At 45.4% G+C, this 16,401-nt stretch overlaps 1 protein-coding gene across 1 annotated transcript in view; it reads right to left on the bottom strand.

The window, feature by feature from the left end:
* The window catches only part of LOC126066847 (voltage-dependent R-type calcium channel subunit alpha-1E), a 360,842-nt gene that overhangs the window by 223,874 nt on the left and 120,567 nt on the right, over positions 1-16,401 (bottom strand). Inside the window, exons 5-6 of the mRNA XM_049868254.1 lie at positions 15,687-15,839; positions 14,357-14,538 (exon numbers count right to left, since the gene is read on the bottom strand). Coding sequence (XP_049724211.1) covers positions 14,357-14,538; positions 15,687-15,839 — 335 coding nt within the window. The remainder of the gene's footprint in view (positions 1-14,356; positions 14,539-15,686; positions 15,840-16,401) is intronic.

The following is a 16,401-nucleotide window of genomic DNA, read 5'->3' as shown; positions in this document are numbered from 1 at the left end:
TTCACAGAACTCGGCTGACTAATCCCTGGTCAAGAGGCCAAGGGTGAGAGTAAGAGGGAAGGGGGCAGAGGGGCTCAGCACAGTGCCTACCAAAAACAAACAAACAAAAAAAAAAAACCTGCCTCTTTGCCATTGAGTCAACTCTGACTCATGGTGACCCCATGTGCTACAGAGTAGAATTGTTCCATAGGGTTTTCTTGGCTGTAATCTTTACAGAAGCAGATCACCGGGCAGTTCTTCCTTGGTGCCACTGGGTGGGTTCAAACCACCAACCATTAGGTTAGTTTTTGAGCACAAAATGTTTGCACTATCCTGGAACCTAAGCACCTACAGTGGTTAAGAACTTAGTTGCTAACTAAAAGGTCTACAGTTCAAATCCACCAGCTGCTCCTTGGAAACCCTACAGGGCTGTTCTACTCTGTCCTGTAGGGTCACTATGAGTCAGTACCGACGCAACGACACCTAACAACAACAACAAGCATCTACAAAAAAAAAAAAAAATCTACAAGAGGATGGAAATGCAAGTGGTCTGCTCTGACCATCAGAGGGTGCTATGAGCTGCCCTGTCCCGGGGTGAGGAGACTGTGCACTGGAAGAAAGGACCCCCACACGAGGCTGCTGCTACTCAAAAAAGGGAGACAAGGAGGAGCCAAGAGGATAACAATTGGAAGGGAGCACCCCAGGCCCTTTGGGGCTGGTCTCATCACTGCGCCCTCTTCATTTTATCTGAAGTGTTGTGATTTCCCAGAGCGTCAGCACATTCATATGCAGATAACAACCCAAAACTCCACTTACAAGTCAAACGTAAGACACTTCTCTTCTGATTAATCCCACTGCCCGGCCGCTCCGTGGGTGCGAGATTCCTTTGTTTCCTCTTGTGGGCAGATAAGAGGAGCCCATGCAAGGGGGGGAAAGGCTGTGAAAAGTGGGGCTTTTAAGAGTCCCTTCAAAACAGAGCTCCTCAGGAGTGGGAAGTGGGGCCCCATAGTGCCTGAAACCTTGAAAGAAATAGGCTCTTTCTTGTTCAATTCTCCCTTTCTTTCGAGGGATTAAAAAAAAAAAAGGTGCCATCAACTCATTTCTGACTCATGGCAACCCCATGTGTGTCGGAGCAGAACTGCGCTCCACAGGGTTTTCAGTAGTTGATGTCTCAGAAGTAGATCGCCAGGTCTTTCTTCCAAGGAGCGCTGTGACGCACTGGTTAAGAGCTACAGCTGCTAACCAAAAGTTCAGCAGTTCAAATCCACCAGCCACTCCTTAGCAACCCTATGGGGCACTTCTACTCTGTCCAATAGGGTCGCTATAAGTCAGAATTGCATCAACGGCAATGGGTTTGAGTTTTGGTTTTCTTCCAAGGCACCTCCAGGTAGATTCAAACTTCCAACCTTTCAGTTAGCAGCAAAGCACTATAACCATCTGCGCCACCCAGGGACTCCTCGGGGAGGTAATCAAGGTATAACTGGGGGGACTCCTCTGGGAGGTAATCGAGGTATAATTGGGGGGATGAGTATAGGTCAGTAGGAAAAGCATCAGCTAGAACCTCACCACTGAGAAAAAGCTGTAAAATATAAGGCTCCAGGAAGGCAAAGAAATATAAATCCATGCAAATTGTTTTTAATAGACAGGAAAGGAGGAAGAGTAAAGGAAAGGGTAAAAAAAAAAAAAAAGGAAAGGGTAGATGAGAGAAATTTCGTAGTCCCAGAACTCCTCCTGTGCTTTTTAAAGTCCGTTTCTGAGCTCTGTCCCTCAAAAAAGGTAAAAATATAAAATAGCATTCACGAGCCCACTGGGCAAATAATGCTCTTGGATCTATTGTCATTAGCTGACTTTTTTATTCAGCAGCAGAAAGAGGCTGCGATCGGCACTACTGCTCCCCTTGAGCTCACTCGGCCTCACTTGAAACAGGGCTCACAGTCTATCTACACAGAGCAGCTGGCCTTGGGCTTCCTTGAGGCTCTCCAGAAGCTCTCTTTAAATGAACCAGTCCTCCCAGAGAGCTCTGCGGATACCTCTCCCAGCCACTCACCACCTTCAGTGTACCTTGGTGTTACAAGAACACTCACCACCTTCAGTGTACCTTGGTGTTACAAGAACATGTGTGTGTTTCCCGTGTACCTGGTTTATCACCTTTCTAGACCTAAGTCAATACAGTATTTCCTGAGGGCCCACTGTGTCCCAATCACTTTATATCAGACAAATATAAACAAAGCATGATCTCATGGAAGTCTATCAAATGGGGGCGACAGGCTGAAGGCACTCCACCTCATCCTCCCCAGGTCTAACAATTGCAGTCATGTGAAGCAGTGGATCTCAGCCTTCAGTGCAGCATCCGAATTACGGGGGAGCTTGTTAAGAATACAGAGCCCTTTCTTTCCTCTGGGGATGCTGGTTCATTGGCTCCGGATGGTACCCAGGAATCTGCATTTATGCTAACTGCTCCCAGGTGATTCTAAGGTGGACCACACTCTGAGTGGCAGTGAAATGAATTACTCCATAAACACTTTTCCAATGAATGATAAACTGAGGAGAAAATGAATAGAGGCCTTGTGGTTTGCACAGCATGCCAGAGACTGGCACTGTACCATCCCTGCCTGGCTGGGGTTCTGTGAGGATTTGGGCTCCAGAGTGATTCAGGGAGAAGTCCCTGAAACAGCCACGGAGTCACCAATGCACCACCTTTGGCTAATTTCTGCCTCTTGGTCCCCAGGTCTGGTGTTGCCTCAGAACAGGGAGATCACAGCCTAGGGCTGTGTGACACGTCAGGCACACGAGGCCTCTGGCCATGGATCAGAAATTAAACTGCATATTAGAGTGGGCTGAGAGAAAGGAAAGGAGCTCTGAGCCAGCCTAATGGCTCTGCACAGACAAAAGACCTGGAGATGGGGCTAGTGTGAAGTGTGAAATACAGGTACCAGGTCAGGAGGCAAATTTGGCATATTTGGAACAAACTCCAAACATGATGGCACCTCTGGTCTGACAAATTATTAAGAAACCAAGATGGATATACCAAGAGGAGGAGTAAGTCCAAGGGGGAGTGGCAGTTGTGGATGGGGGGGAATACATGGGTGCGAGTGAGAAAGAGGGAAAGCAGTTTCCTTCCACAAAGGGAACCATGAAGTGGAGGGCCACAAACCAAGGCTCCTAGCCCAGAGGGCAGGGTGCAGGGGCAAGGCTCTGCAGTGTTTAGAGAGAGGAACAGTAATGAGCACGGCGAACAGGCTGCCAAAGGCAGCAGCAGAAGCTGCAAACATAAATGTGTTTAAAAAAAGAGTTAGACAGTCTGAGGAGGAAAACAAGATCACAGAGTACAGTGCTGGTGAGGTAGGTGGGCGGGCCTGGTGGGTTTTGATCCCAAAATGTTCCCAAGTCAACATTCTGAGTTACACATGGGCCAGCTGAAGCGGGGCCAGGTGCCCCAGGAGTGAAGTCATAGGGGCCCAGGAGGAGTACAGGGGCCTTGTAGTCACAGCTTATTGCGTGAACATACACACTCACATGCACACACACACCTACTTTGCTCACTTGCACGTGCTCTCTCAACTAGAGGCTGTCAGAGTTCCGAATTAAAAAATCCGAACATTGGTTTCAAAGCCTACTTCTCACTTACTGTGTACGATGAGACAGGCTTAGCAGCCTATTCCACAGGCTGAATTTGCCCAGCAGACTCAAGACTAACATTTCGAAAAGGGCCTATAATCCACTTATTCTACTATTTTCAGTCTGTCCTCCTTATTTAGTGTAAATTCCATTGCCATGCCACAGTCACTCTCTTGATCCTCTCTTGTTTCATTATACTCACCGGCAAAACTGTGTTGGGTGCCATCGAGTCCATTTCAACTTATAGTCACCCCATGTGACAGAGTAGAACTGCCCCAAAGGGTTTCTGAGGCTGTAATCTTTACGGTTTTATCTGCTCCCATAAAGATTACAGCCTAGGAAACCCTATGGGGGAGTTCTACTCTTGTCATATAGGGTCACTATGAGTCGGAATCAACTCAATGGCACACAACAACAACAATCGTTACAGACGCAGAGCACGAAGTCTTTCTCCGCAGAGTCACTGAGTAAATTCGAACCAACGACCTGTTAGTTGCCATGTGCCACTACACTGATAAAAGCCAACTCTCCACCTACGTCCCACCCAAATCTGAATGACTGTGTCCAGTGGAAATCACACCATATTGACTGGTCTCACATAAACTTCATCACCCCTAACCCCAAGTGGGTCCTTAATGTGCCCAGCAATCAGATATGATTTCCCTAGTCTATTTACTCCCTCACTCTCCTACAAAAGTATTTTACACCTTCTCCTCAAACTTCCAACATTCTCCTCCTCCCACCCATAGCTGATGACCTGACTTCTCATTTCATTGAGAAAACAGAAGCAATAGGAAGAGAATTTCCATAAGCTTCCTCTACCACATCTACCCACATACCAGCCTCTGCAGCCATTTGTTCTCCTAGTACTGTGGATGAACTCTCAAAGCTCTGCTCTCAGCCAAGCCCTCCACCTGTGCACTAAATCCCACCCTCTCTCACCTACTCAGAGACTGTTCCAGCAATTTTCCTCCATCTCCTTCATCATCAATGTTTCTTATCTCTAATGGATTATTCCTATCAGCAAATAATTCTGTGTTATTTCTTCCATATGCCCATTTTCTGCTCCTCTTTAAAACAAAGCTCAAAACAATGGTCTGTGCTCACTGTTTCTAATCCTCTCCTAAACCCACTCCGGTCAAGGCTTTCACCCCTACAGTTCAACTCAAACTGCTCCTGGCATCCAATGGTTGGTTCTTGGACCTCAGCTTACCTGACCCATCAGCAGCATTTGACAAAACTAATCACCCTTCAACTTAGTCTTCCTTGGAGCTCTCCCTTCACTCAGTCTCCAGGACACCACCCTCTCTGATTTTCATCTTCTCTCCCTCGCTGCTCCCTCTCAGTCTTCTTTGCTCATTCCTCATCTCCTCAACACCTTAACATTGAAGCTCAGTCCTGGAATCTCTTGCCTTCTCTATCTTTAGTCATTTCCTTGGTAGTCTCATCTAGTCTTGTGACTTTAAATGCCACCTATACACTGAAACCTCCCAAATTGCTATCTCTGGTGTAGGCCTCTACCCTGAGCTCCAAAGTCAGTTATCCAACTCCCTCCTTGCATCTTGTATCTCCATGGCAAACAACCATTGCAAATTTAGCATGTCCAAACATGTCCTTAATCTCCCTCCTGATCCACTCCACCCACAATCTTCTCCAGCTTAGTTAACGGCAACTCCATCCTTCCAGCTCTTTCTCTTACACTCACAGCCAGAATCCCATGGCTCAACCTTAACATTATATCCAGAATCCAATCCCTTATCACCTTCTCCACTGCTACCTCCCTGGTCCAAGCCGCCATCATTTCTCTTAGGTCATTGTGATAGCCGACTCCGAGGCTTGCTCCTTTGTAGTCTGTTCTCAGCAAAGCAGCTGGAGTAATGCTTTTCAAGCATCACTCAGATCATGTCGTCCCTTCTCGCCTCAAAATCTTTCAAGTACTTCCCGTCTCATTCAGAATAAAAACCAGAGTCTTTACAGTGGCCCACAAGGCTCCACAGGATCTGGCTGGATGTTCTCTCTCCTCCTGAATGAATCTCCTCCCACTTTACCCCTCATTCACTGCACTCCAACCCACTGGCCTCATCGCTGTTCTTCAAATACACCTGGCCCATATCCATCTCAGGATCTTTGGTCCCAACTACCTGGGACACTCTTCCTCCCAGATACTCCCATGTCTTACTCCCTCACCTTCTTCAAGTCTTTGTTCAAATGCCATCATCTCAATGTGGTCTTCCCTGACCTTCCCATTTAAACTTGCAACCTCCACGCACTGTGACACTCTATCCCCCTCCCTTGCTTTATTTTTCTCTCAGGGCACCGATCACTATCTGATATATCATGTTTTAGTTATTTATTCTGCATGTCTTTCCCCACTAGAATGTTTGCTCCATAAGGAAAGGACTTTTGTCTGTTTTATTGTCCGTGGTATCCCCAGCAACCAGTATAGTGCCTGGCACATCACAGGCGTTTAATAAACATTGCTGAATGGATAATGAGTGAATCTGTAACTGCCTACAAATGTAAACAGAGAAATGAAGAAAGTGAGGTTAAGAAGCCTTTCCTGTAAATTCAGGAAATAGTTTCCTTCTCCCTATACTCTGTCCTGTCCTCGGTGGGGCTGACAAGCAAACTGTCCTGACAACCACTCAGGATGAATTAGGGGGATGTTAACATCATAGCTCCCTTATTTAGCACAGCCCCCCACCTCCAAACCTGCATGGGAAAGGGAACAAGCTAACCCCCAGGATCCCTTCATCAGTCCCTCTGTGGATAAGACAAATACACAGACACTGGTATTGCATTCCAAGTGCCATCTATATCACAGGATCCCAGACTTCTGCAAGGATTCAGAAACAAGACAGTCCAGACACCACCAGTCTGACTAAGATGGGGGGAGGGGGAATTGGGAAATGAGCCTATTCCAGAGCATGACTGATCCTGAGTCCAGGTATCTATAAATATTAACAATTGACTAAGCCTGATCCTAGGTCAGCTGGCACATCTTCTCTCTCTACCACCATAAGATAATCATAGGCTCCTGCCCCTACTTGTCAAATGAGTTTTGAGCATGTTCAACTATTCCCAGGGCATGGGGAGAGGGGTGGTGGTAGAGGGAGATTGATACAAAGAAGAGTAGACACATTCCCTAGTCCCAGGGACCCCAGAATCGAAAGTGTCCTCTGTCGATACCACAAAAATCAGAGAAACTTCAAGAAGCTGGAAAACAGAAGATTTTCATCAACCCCAGGATATGGTATTTTTCTTTCAAGGTGCTTGTGTACAACACATGTAAGCAAAAATCTCAGTGACGCAAAAAGTGAACAGCTATTAACCATTTGACAAATACTGACTCTGTGTAGGTTGGGAGAAGGCAACTTAAAAAAGAACATTGTTTGGGAAGCACTGAGTATCTGTCAATGGTGATGGAAAATTTGGCAACAGATATGGGTAGTGATTGTACCTGATTAGTGTAATCAGTGTCACTGAATTGTACACGTAAAACCTATTGAATTGGCAAATGTTGTGTTACATATATTTTTGCCACAATTAAAATAAGTAAATAATCTGGGCAGTCTAACAGTGGTTAAGAACTTGGCTGCTAACCAAAAGGTCAGCAGTTTGAATTCACCAGCTGCTCCTTGTAAACCCAATGGGGCAGTTCTACTCTGTTCTATAGGGTCGCTATGACTTGACAACAATGGGTTTTGATTTTTTTTCCCTAACATACTGACAAAGAAAAGAAAAAAAAAACATAGGCATTAACGACAAACCAAAAGACTTGTGAGGAGTGAGAAAGCCTCAGAAACCATCCAGACTATAATCGTCTCTTTTTTCCAAAAGCCAGTATAGTCTATAAAAACCCCCACCCACCACAGCAACACAGGGCATCCTGGCCATCACAACAGAGAGAGCAGGCATACCTGCAAGACTGGAGAAATAGCATACCTCCAAGAGATTTCTGCATCAGCACGAGTTTAGCAACAGCAAGTGAGAAGAGAAATAGCTCGAGCTACAGAAAAATACTGGACTTTAAGAGCTGAGATTTGAGTAACTGTAGACTGGGAACCTCTGTAATCTGTATATTATTCCTGATATGAAACAATAGCTAACTGAATCAGCAGACAACACAAAACCAGAGTGAGAAAAGAGAAATAAGACTCAGACCAGAATCAAGAAAAAGGTCTCTTAGCCACATCTAGCACAGGTGAAGAGGACTAGAAGTTAATCCCAGAGTCACGGTAACATCTGCTAACTGGAAAGTCTTGATCAGAGCGGGAAGGTACTGTCCTGGAGAAGGAACATCTGTCATGGTTAGGAGAACTGATGTTGTTTTAGGTTCTATGGAGTCAATTCTAACTCATAGTGGCCCCATATGACAGGGCAGAACTGCCCCATAGAGTTTTCTTGGCTGTAATCTTTACTGGAGCAGGTCATCTGGTCTTTCTCCCTTGGAGTCACTGGGTGGGTTCTAACCACCAACCTTTCCATTAGCAGTCAAGTGTTTAACCATTGTGCCACCAGGGCTCCTTTCACAGTTAGGAGAACTAGAATGAGTTAAAGGAGTAAGTGTAGGCGAGAGTTTGCAAGTTGAGGAGACCTTTGGAGGGTCACTCAAAACAGGAACAAGCAGCCAGCAGAACTGTAGACTGCTCTGCATTCTTTCTACCACAGGAGGGAGGCGAGCCAAGAATACAGTTGGAGTTTGACCAAATGGAGTTGAAGTTCTGGTAGAAACTAAAATTGAGTGCTGCATGACTCCAGGTTGTCCTTACAATAATGACATTACAATGAGAAAAGCCACATACAAATGAAGTTGATGCTTATCAGTGGCACAGCAACACAAGGTCAAGGTGAGACATTCAGAAAGAGTGTGTGCAGCAGAAAAGGGATACAAACAATGAGAGAAGCACTTAAATTGTATACAAAAAGGTTAAACGGAGCCCACAGGCTTGGGAGAGTTTCTGCGCAGTGTGAGAACCTGAAGGTTCTCCTACTGGTTTGGGTGCCTATACACCTTATGTATTTGTTGTCACCAGTGAATAGAAGGGGCCTTGGACTGGGAAACAGGGCTCCTCTTCTCCTTGTGGCCTGTGTGAGGCAATACAGCAGGCAGGAGAATTAGGCCTTCCCTGAATGCGAAGCGTTAGCAAAATGGAGAAAAGATGGTTAAATGTGCATCTTATTGGTGGTGGCAGTGATGGTAGTCGTGGTGGTAACGGCACAGTGAGTGACTGTTCAGTACGTATAGACATTCAGGTATGTGCATACATGTATTTATTAAGTTGACTATTGACTTGTTAATAGTTAATTCCATGGTGGGCAACCAGTTCTAATACAAATAAATTCATACCAAACCTGTTGTCATTGAGTCAATTCTGACTCATAGCAACCCTAGAGGACAGAGCAGAACTCCCCCAGAGTTTTCCAAGGCTGCAATCTTTGTGGAAGCAGACTGCCACATCTTTCTCCCGCAGAGTGGCTAGCGGGTTCCAATCACTGCCATTTCAGTGAGCAGCCGAGCACTTAATGACTACACTACCGGGGCTCCATATATAGGTATACCATACCTGTTGCCATCAGGTTGATTCTGACTCACAGTGACCCTACAGGACAGAGTAGAACTGCCCCATAGGGTTTCCAAGGAGTGGCTGGTGGATTCAAGCTGCCAACCTTTTTGTTAGCAGCCATACCTCTTAACCACTGCACCACCAGGGATCCAGATATATAGGTATAAAAATAGATACCTATAATTCCATTATTACAAAGTTCAAAGTTAAAATAAGAAAGAAAAATGTTCAGGTATTGTTGACATGGGCTACCAGAAGCTGCAGTATTTCAGCCAATATCTTAGGCAATTCTCATCTCATAGATTCAATGGGCATAAGCACATTGATAAGAATGGCAGGTGAATTAGCCTGTGCTATTTAAATTTTATTTTCTTCCCTCCTTCCCTTTCATCCTCCTTTCCTTCCCAAGATGAATGGATGAACTAAAGTAAGTTAAAAGCTTGTATGATGTGACTTTGTCATTTATTGCCAAGTTCCATGCACAACAGTACACAGAATTTACTACCTGGAACCTGCCTCAAGTGGCAAACAACTCTTACTCCAGGGTGTGTGTCCAGCTCATGTAACTAAGCTCTGGCTGGGTAATGCTTTGCACATCAGCTCCCTGCGCAGTTGAAGCCCAGCCTTCCTCCCTCTTTCTTCTAGGGAGCCACATGTTGTCCCTCATCCACTGGCTCAAAATTAAATGCCTTTTTCATCTAACTTCTTCTGAATCAAGGTATAGTTACCCTCCTAACTCTCTCTTCTGCCTGGGATGCCTGGTTCCATGCCCCAGGCCCCAGATCCAGCCCATTGGAAAACAATGCTATTTCAGGGTGGATATGAGTTCATTCCATCTCATAATTAACCAGCCACTTCTTGGGAACCAGCCCTAAGCTCAACCATTTCCCCTGGCCCTGGCTCCACCCATAGGGATAGTAGGAGGCCTTCAGTTAATGCTGGACGACTGACAGGCTGGGAGTTAGAGGGAGTGTGAGTCTGTGGCCGCAGGAGTCACTGCCAGGGCAAGGTTTCAGAGGATCTGCAGCTTGATCTCTTTCTCCTTCCTGCTTCTTTGGTGGAGCAAAACTAGACGGGGAGGGGTAAGATCCTTGTCTCTACATGTGACCTCCATACTGCCATCATTTGGGGAGACAGATAACTGGAGAGGGATGGGAATTTGAAGAGAACACCATGAGAGCAGGGAACCACGGCATTTTCTTTCTCCCTCCGTATCCTACTGCCTACCACAATGCTTGGAATATAGTAGAAGCTCAATTAATATTAGCTGACAGAATAAAAGAATGAACTAATGGAAGAACCAAGGAGTGATTCCTTAGTTTATGTTCCTGTTTGTCTCAGTATCACCTGTGTCTTGGCTAAAGAAGACTAGCAGATCACACCTGTATCCTCAAATGCAACACTTCTACTTTCAGGCTCTCAATGCATTTATCACATCACTTAGGTGAGTCTACACATATAATTGAAATACACCACTCCCAAAGCCCCACAAGTGACACCAGCCACTGAGGGGCCAGTGCTATAATTTCCAGAAGTGCCTGGCTAACCTGAGTGACATGGCCTGAAGACATACTTCACATCTCAAATGAGAAGTGACTGCACTCATTGACCCTACTTCCCTTGCATCCTTCCTGTTACCTACCACCCTCTTCCCAACTGGCAAGATTCCCAGAGTGTCCTCAAGGTGTTTCTGGATCACTCTTAACCCCTGGGCTTGCTGGATATAAGCTGGTCCTTGGGACTTCTTCATGCCCTTTAGGGCTTGAGTACAAAAGCCTGTGGCTCTTTTCTGCAGACCTTCTCAGTCCCTCCTTGTTCATTCTGTATGGGAATGGATCCAGGTCAGTCACAGATATTTCCTAAGCACTCCCTTGTACTAGCCTTGCACAGTCCTTGCTCTCCAGGGAATACAATATGGTTGAGTTTCTCCTGAGACATACCATGTTCTTTCCCTCAAGTGCAGTTTATATCCAGAGCTCCTTCTAAAAGCTGCTTTGTGTAAGCCACCTGGTGTCCCATCCAAAAAGTTCTATATAGGTGGAATCAGGTTTAAGTAACCACCAAGAGGAGAACTGAAGGAAAGAAAGGGCACATCAGGGTAAAGGCAGGCTGTATGAGTGTGTGCATCAATGGGTACGATCATTCCAAAGTTACCTGCCTTAAAGATATGAACAGACACTTCACTAAAGAAGACATTCAGGTAGCTAACAGATACATGAGGAAATGCTCACGATCATTAGCAATAAGAGAAATGCAAATCAAAACTACAATGAGATTTCATCTCACTCCAACAAGGCTGGCATTAATCTAAAAAACACAAAATAATAAATGTTGGAGAGGCTGTGGAGAGATTGGAACTCTTATACACTGTTGGTGGGAATGTCAAATGGTACAACCACTTTGGAAATCAGTTTGGCACTTCCTTAAAAAGCTAGAAATAGAACTACCATACGACCCATCAATCCACTCCTTGGAATATATCCTAGAGAAATAAGAGCCTTTACACAAACAGATATATGCACACCCATGTTCACTACAGCACTGTTTACGATAGCAAAAAGATGGATGCAACCAAGGTGCCCATCAATGGATGAATGGATAAATAAATTATGGTATATTCACACAAACGGAATACTACACATGGATAAAGAATAGTGATGAATCTGTAAAACATTCCATAACATGGAGGAATCCAGAAGGCATTATGCTGAGTGAAATCGGTCAGTTGCAAAAGGACAAATATTGTATAAAACCACTATTATAACAACTCAGAAGGCAGTTTAAACAGAGAAGAAAATATTCTTTGATGGTTACGAGAGGGGGAGGGAGGAAGGGTGGGAGAGGGGTATTCACTAATTAGGTAGTAGATAAGAACTACTTTAGGTGATGGGAAAGACAACACACAATACAGGCAAGGTCAGCACAACTGGACTAAACCAAAAGCAAAGAAGTTTCCTGAACAAACTGAATGCTTCGAAGGCCAGCGTAGCAGGGGCAGGGGTTTGGGGACCATGGTTTCAGGTGACACCTAAGTCAAATGACATAATAAAATCTATTAAGAAAACATTCTGCATCCCACTTTGGAGAGTGGCGTCTGGGGTCTTAAACGCTAGCAAGTGGCCATCTAAGATGCATCAATTGGTCTCAAACCACCTGGATCAATGGAGAATGCAGAACACCAAGGACAAAACGTAATTACAAGCCCAAGAGACAGAAAGGGCCACATAAACCAGAGACTACATCAGCCTGAGACCAGAAGAACTAGATGGTACCCGGCTACAACCAATGACTGCCCTGACAGGGAACACAACAGAGAGCCCCTGAGGGAGCAGGAGAGCAGTGGGACGCAGACCCCAAATTCTCGTAAAAAGACCAGACTTAATGGTCTGAGACTAGAATGATGCCAGTGGTCATGGCCCCCAGACCTTCTGTTGGCCCAGGACAGGAACCATTCTCAAAGCCAACTCTTTACTCAGGGATTAGACTGGACGGTGGGTTGGAGAGGGATGCTGGTGAGGAGTGAGCTTCTTGGATCAGATGGACACTTAAGACTATGTTGGCATCTCCTGCCTGGAGGGGAGATGAGAGGGTAGAGGGGGTTAGAAGCTGGTGAAATGGATACGAAAAGAGAAAGTGGAGGGAGGGAGTAGGTTGTCTCATTAGGGGGAGAGCAATTGGGAGTACGTAGCAAGGTGTATGGAAACCCTGGTGGCATAGTGGGTAAGTGCTACGGCTGCTAACCAAAGGGTCAGCAGTTTGAATCTGCCAGGCGCTCCTTGGAAACTCTATGGGGCAGTTCTACTCTGTCCTATAGGGTCACTATGAGTTGGAATCGACTCGACGCCACTGGGTTTGGTTTGGTTTGGTAGCAAGGTGTATGTAAGTCTTTGTGTGAGAGACTGACTTGATTTGTAAACTTTCACTTAAAGCACAATAAAAATTAAAAAAAAAAAAAGTTACCTGCCTTGGGGAGGGCCTGCTGAATGCACACAAGTTCTTTGTAAGCACCTGTTTACAAAGCCCACCTGCCCAAATTGCATTGCCCGCCGTCATGTGGAGCAGCCCACACACCTTCGCATCTCAGTTTAGAGTTCAGGCTCTGCACCATGCCTTTGATAACATATTAATTTCAGACTCTGGGAGGTGGAAGAGACATCAGTGGTCACCCTAACATCTGTCCCCATGCAGGAATTCCCTAACATCCCTGACAGGCAGTTAGATAGACTGTAAAAAAAAGTACAGCTCACCAACTATTCAAAACCATACAGAATCAGAATCTCCAGAGAAGGGACCTGGTAAATCTTACAATTAAACTTGTTTTTTTGTGTATGTAGTGTCAGAGTTCGTGACAGTGGCTGCATATTAGAGTCAGCTAGGAAGCTTTAAAAATTATCAGTGGCAGGCCGTCACCCTACATCACCACCAACACCCACTGCCATCAAGTTGATTCCTACTCAAAGTGACCCCCTAGGGCTTCCGAAGCAGTAAATCTCTACAGAAGCAGGCTGCCACATTTTGGTCCCGCAGAGCCACTGATGATTTTCAACCACCAACCTTTCAGTCAGCAGTCAATCACTTCAACCACTGCGCCACCAGGGTTCCTTTACCCCTACAAAAAGTCCTATTTAATCGGTCAGGAGGAGGACCCAGGCAATGTGATTTTTTAAAAGGCTTCAGCTGATTCTAACGTACAACCAGGGTTGAAAACTTCTGTAACATCCTCCCGAGACAATGATAATCATTTTGAGGTCACTGATCAAGAAACCTACATCTTTTGGTACCCCTCTCTCAACTCCACCGCCATGTCGAACCTGCAGCAGAATATACTACATAACTGCTTCATTGATTTAACTAGCACGTTCACTCATTCAACATGGGATGCAATTTCCTAATTGTATTAAGAAACAGTGTGCTTCCACTTAGCAAAAGGCCAGACAGTAGAGGGATAGGAACTGCTAAGACTTCCCAGGGTCCAGTCTACATCCCCACCTACTCAGAGTTAATGTTGAAGTTCAACCAGTATGTACAGAACACCTGAACCATTGCTTACAGCCAGCATCCATTCTTGAGTGTGCCCATGCCCAACAAGTTATTAAATATTTTTGATATTACCCCTGCATACCCTCTTCCTCTCCCCAGGCTAACCAAGCCCAAATGACCCCAGAAGCCTCCCCGCCGCCTGCTCCACTCACATTGTACAGCACGGTGGTCCACCCTTCCATGGTGATGCACTGGAATACAGTCAGCACAGCAAAAAGGATGTTATCAAACTGAGTGATCCCATCGTTGGGGCCGATCCAGTCCCTGCATTCATAACCGGCTGGGCAGCCCTGCACACCACATGGGTGAGGGGGATCAAATCCTTCTAGAATACCTGCAGACACATTCGGAAGGTGGAGAATAAACCACGTGATGTTTAGCATGAGCTAGAAATGACCCCAGGATGCCATAAGCAAGCAGTTATATTTCCCATAGAAAGAGGCCTGCCCATCTTTATCTCAGGCTCTCTCTCCTCTCTGGTCTCCCTATTTCTCACAGCCCACATACCATGTATTCAGCCCAATGCTTCTCAATCTCTTCTAAAAACAAAGCCTCTCCCCCATATGGCCCCTCACTTTCTGCAGGTCATACCCTCTGCCTTCACCTGCAATACCACAGCAATTGACATTACTGGATCACATTGAAGAGTTTGAGGTGGAAGTCGAATCTTTTCTAACTTCAGGCTCCAGGAAGAGCCCTGAGCTCTTCCTGGGTATGTGAGAGACAGTTATAAACTAGAGTCCCTTCAGTGGCTTTTAACTGTTTGTTTTTCTGACCTGGACTTCTGGTCTTACGTAAAAGGCAAAAATAAAAAATAAAAATGCAAAGTGGGAGGTGTCCTTTGAGGATTCTTTACAAAAAGAAAACACGGTTGGAATTCTTCAACCTCTGTCCTATCCTCTTCCCTCCTAAGATATTCTACTCAACTCAGAAAGAACAAATAAGACACAAATTGATGAGAATTTGAGGCTGTGTACCCCGTCAATCAAGCCGAACTCAGAGCTCCCTTGTTCTACACACCCAGAACATCATGAGATGGGGCACAGCAGAGGGAGATGTTTCACATTTCTGGAGGAACTCAAGTCTGATTTCTCCCTAGACTTCTAGATTCCCATGTCTCACTGGCCTGTGGACAAAAGATGCCATTGTACAAAGGGTATTTCTCCAGGCAAATGGCATTTTAAGTGCATTCTGATAGATCTCCACCGTGTGATAGGGGAGTTGAGAACTCCTACTTGAAATCCTTTGACAGCAAACTTAAGGGGTTATTTGATCTGCAATATCAGGGTTAACTGTGGGATCTTTCTAGACTAGCTGTGCCTCAAAAGGCTACCGACCCTAGTTTCCTTAAACTGCTGATTCTAATCCCAGGATTAGGATAGAACATACTTCTCCAACCAGCCTCAGAATGTCTCTGAACCACCCCAATGACCAGAGCGGAGAGGAAGGGAGGAAGTAGAAGACTGGAAATAGTGACTCTACCTGAATTGTTCATGAAGCATGCTCGGTGTAACTTCCCACTGTAGAACTCCAAGCCAATGATAGCAAACATCAGGATGGCAAAGAAGAGCAGAAGGCCAATCTGCAGAAGAGGCACCATGGCCTTCATGATAGACTTCAATACAATCTGCAAGCCTAGAAGGAATCAAAGAGAATGACAAAAGTAGTCTCCACTTACCACCATCTGATAGGCCAGGCTCCATTTATCTTGTCCTAGCAGAAGAGGTGACTCGTAGTGGTAGGGTCACTACGAGTCAGAATCGACTCGATGGCAACAGATTTGGTCGTTGTTTGTTTGTTCGTTTTGGTAGCAGGAGAAGAGCAAGTCTTTCAGGGAAAAGAACCACTGGTCGTGAGATGATAGACAATTCCCAAAGGGACACCCAGGACAAGTCAAGCCAGAGACTGCCACCTCCCCTTCCCCCAGGGATCAATTCCTTCTACTTTCTCACCATTCCCTGATTATTTACTTGCCTTCAGCCCTTCCCTCATTTGTTTCATCCATATTGTATTGCATACTGTCAGGGAAAGGGCAGCTGGTACAACCATGACTAATTAAATGCCATATCTATTGACCCAAAAATTACACTTCTAGAATCTAGCCTAAACAAATAATCAGAGATGTGAATAAAGATTTAAGTAAAAAGGTGTTTTTTTTTGGCAGCACTACTTATGGATGCAAAAAAACCTGAAATAA

This window comes from Elephas maximus, chromosome 24, assembly GCF_024166365.1.
Source record: "Elephas maximus indicus isolate mEleMax1 chromosome 24, mEleMax1 primary haplotype, whole genome shotgun sequence".
Classification (NCBI taxonomy): Eukaryota; Metazoa; Chordata; class Mammalia; order Proboscidea; family Elephantidae; genus Elephas; species Elephas maximus.
Note: the sequence above shows the minus strand (reverse complement) of the source record. Positions and strands in the feature narration are given on the sequence as shown.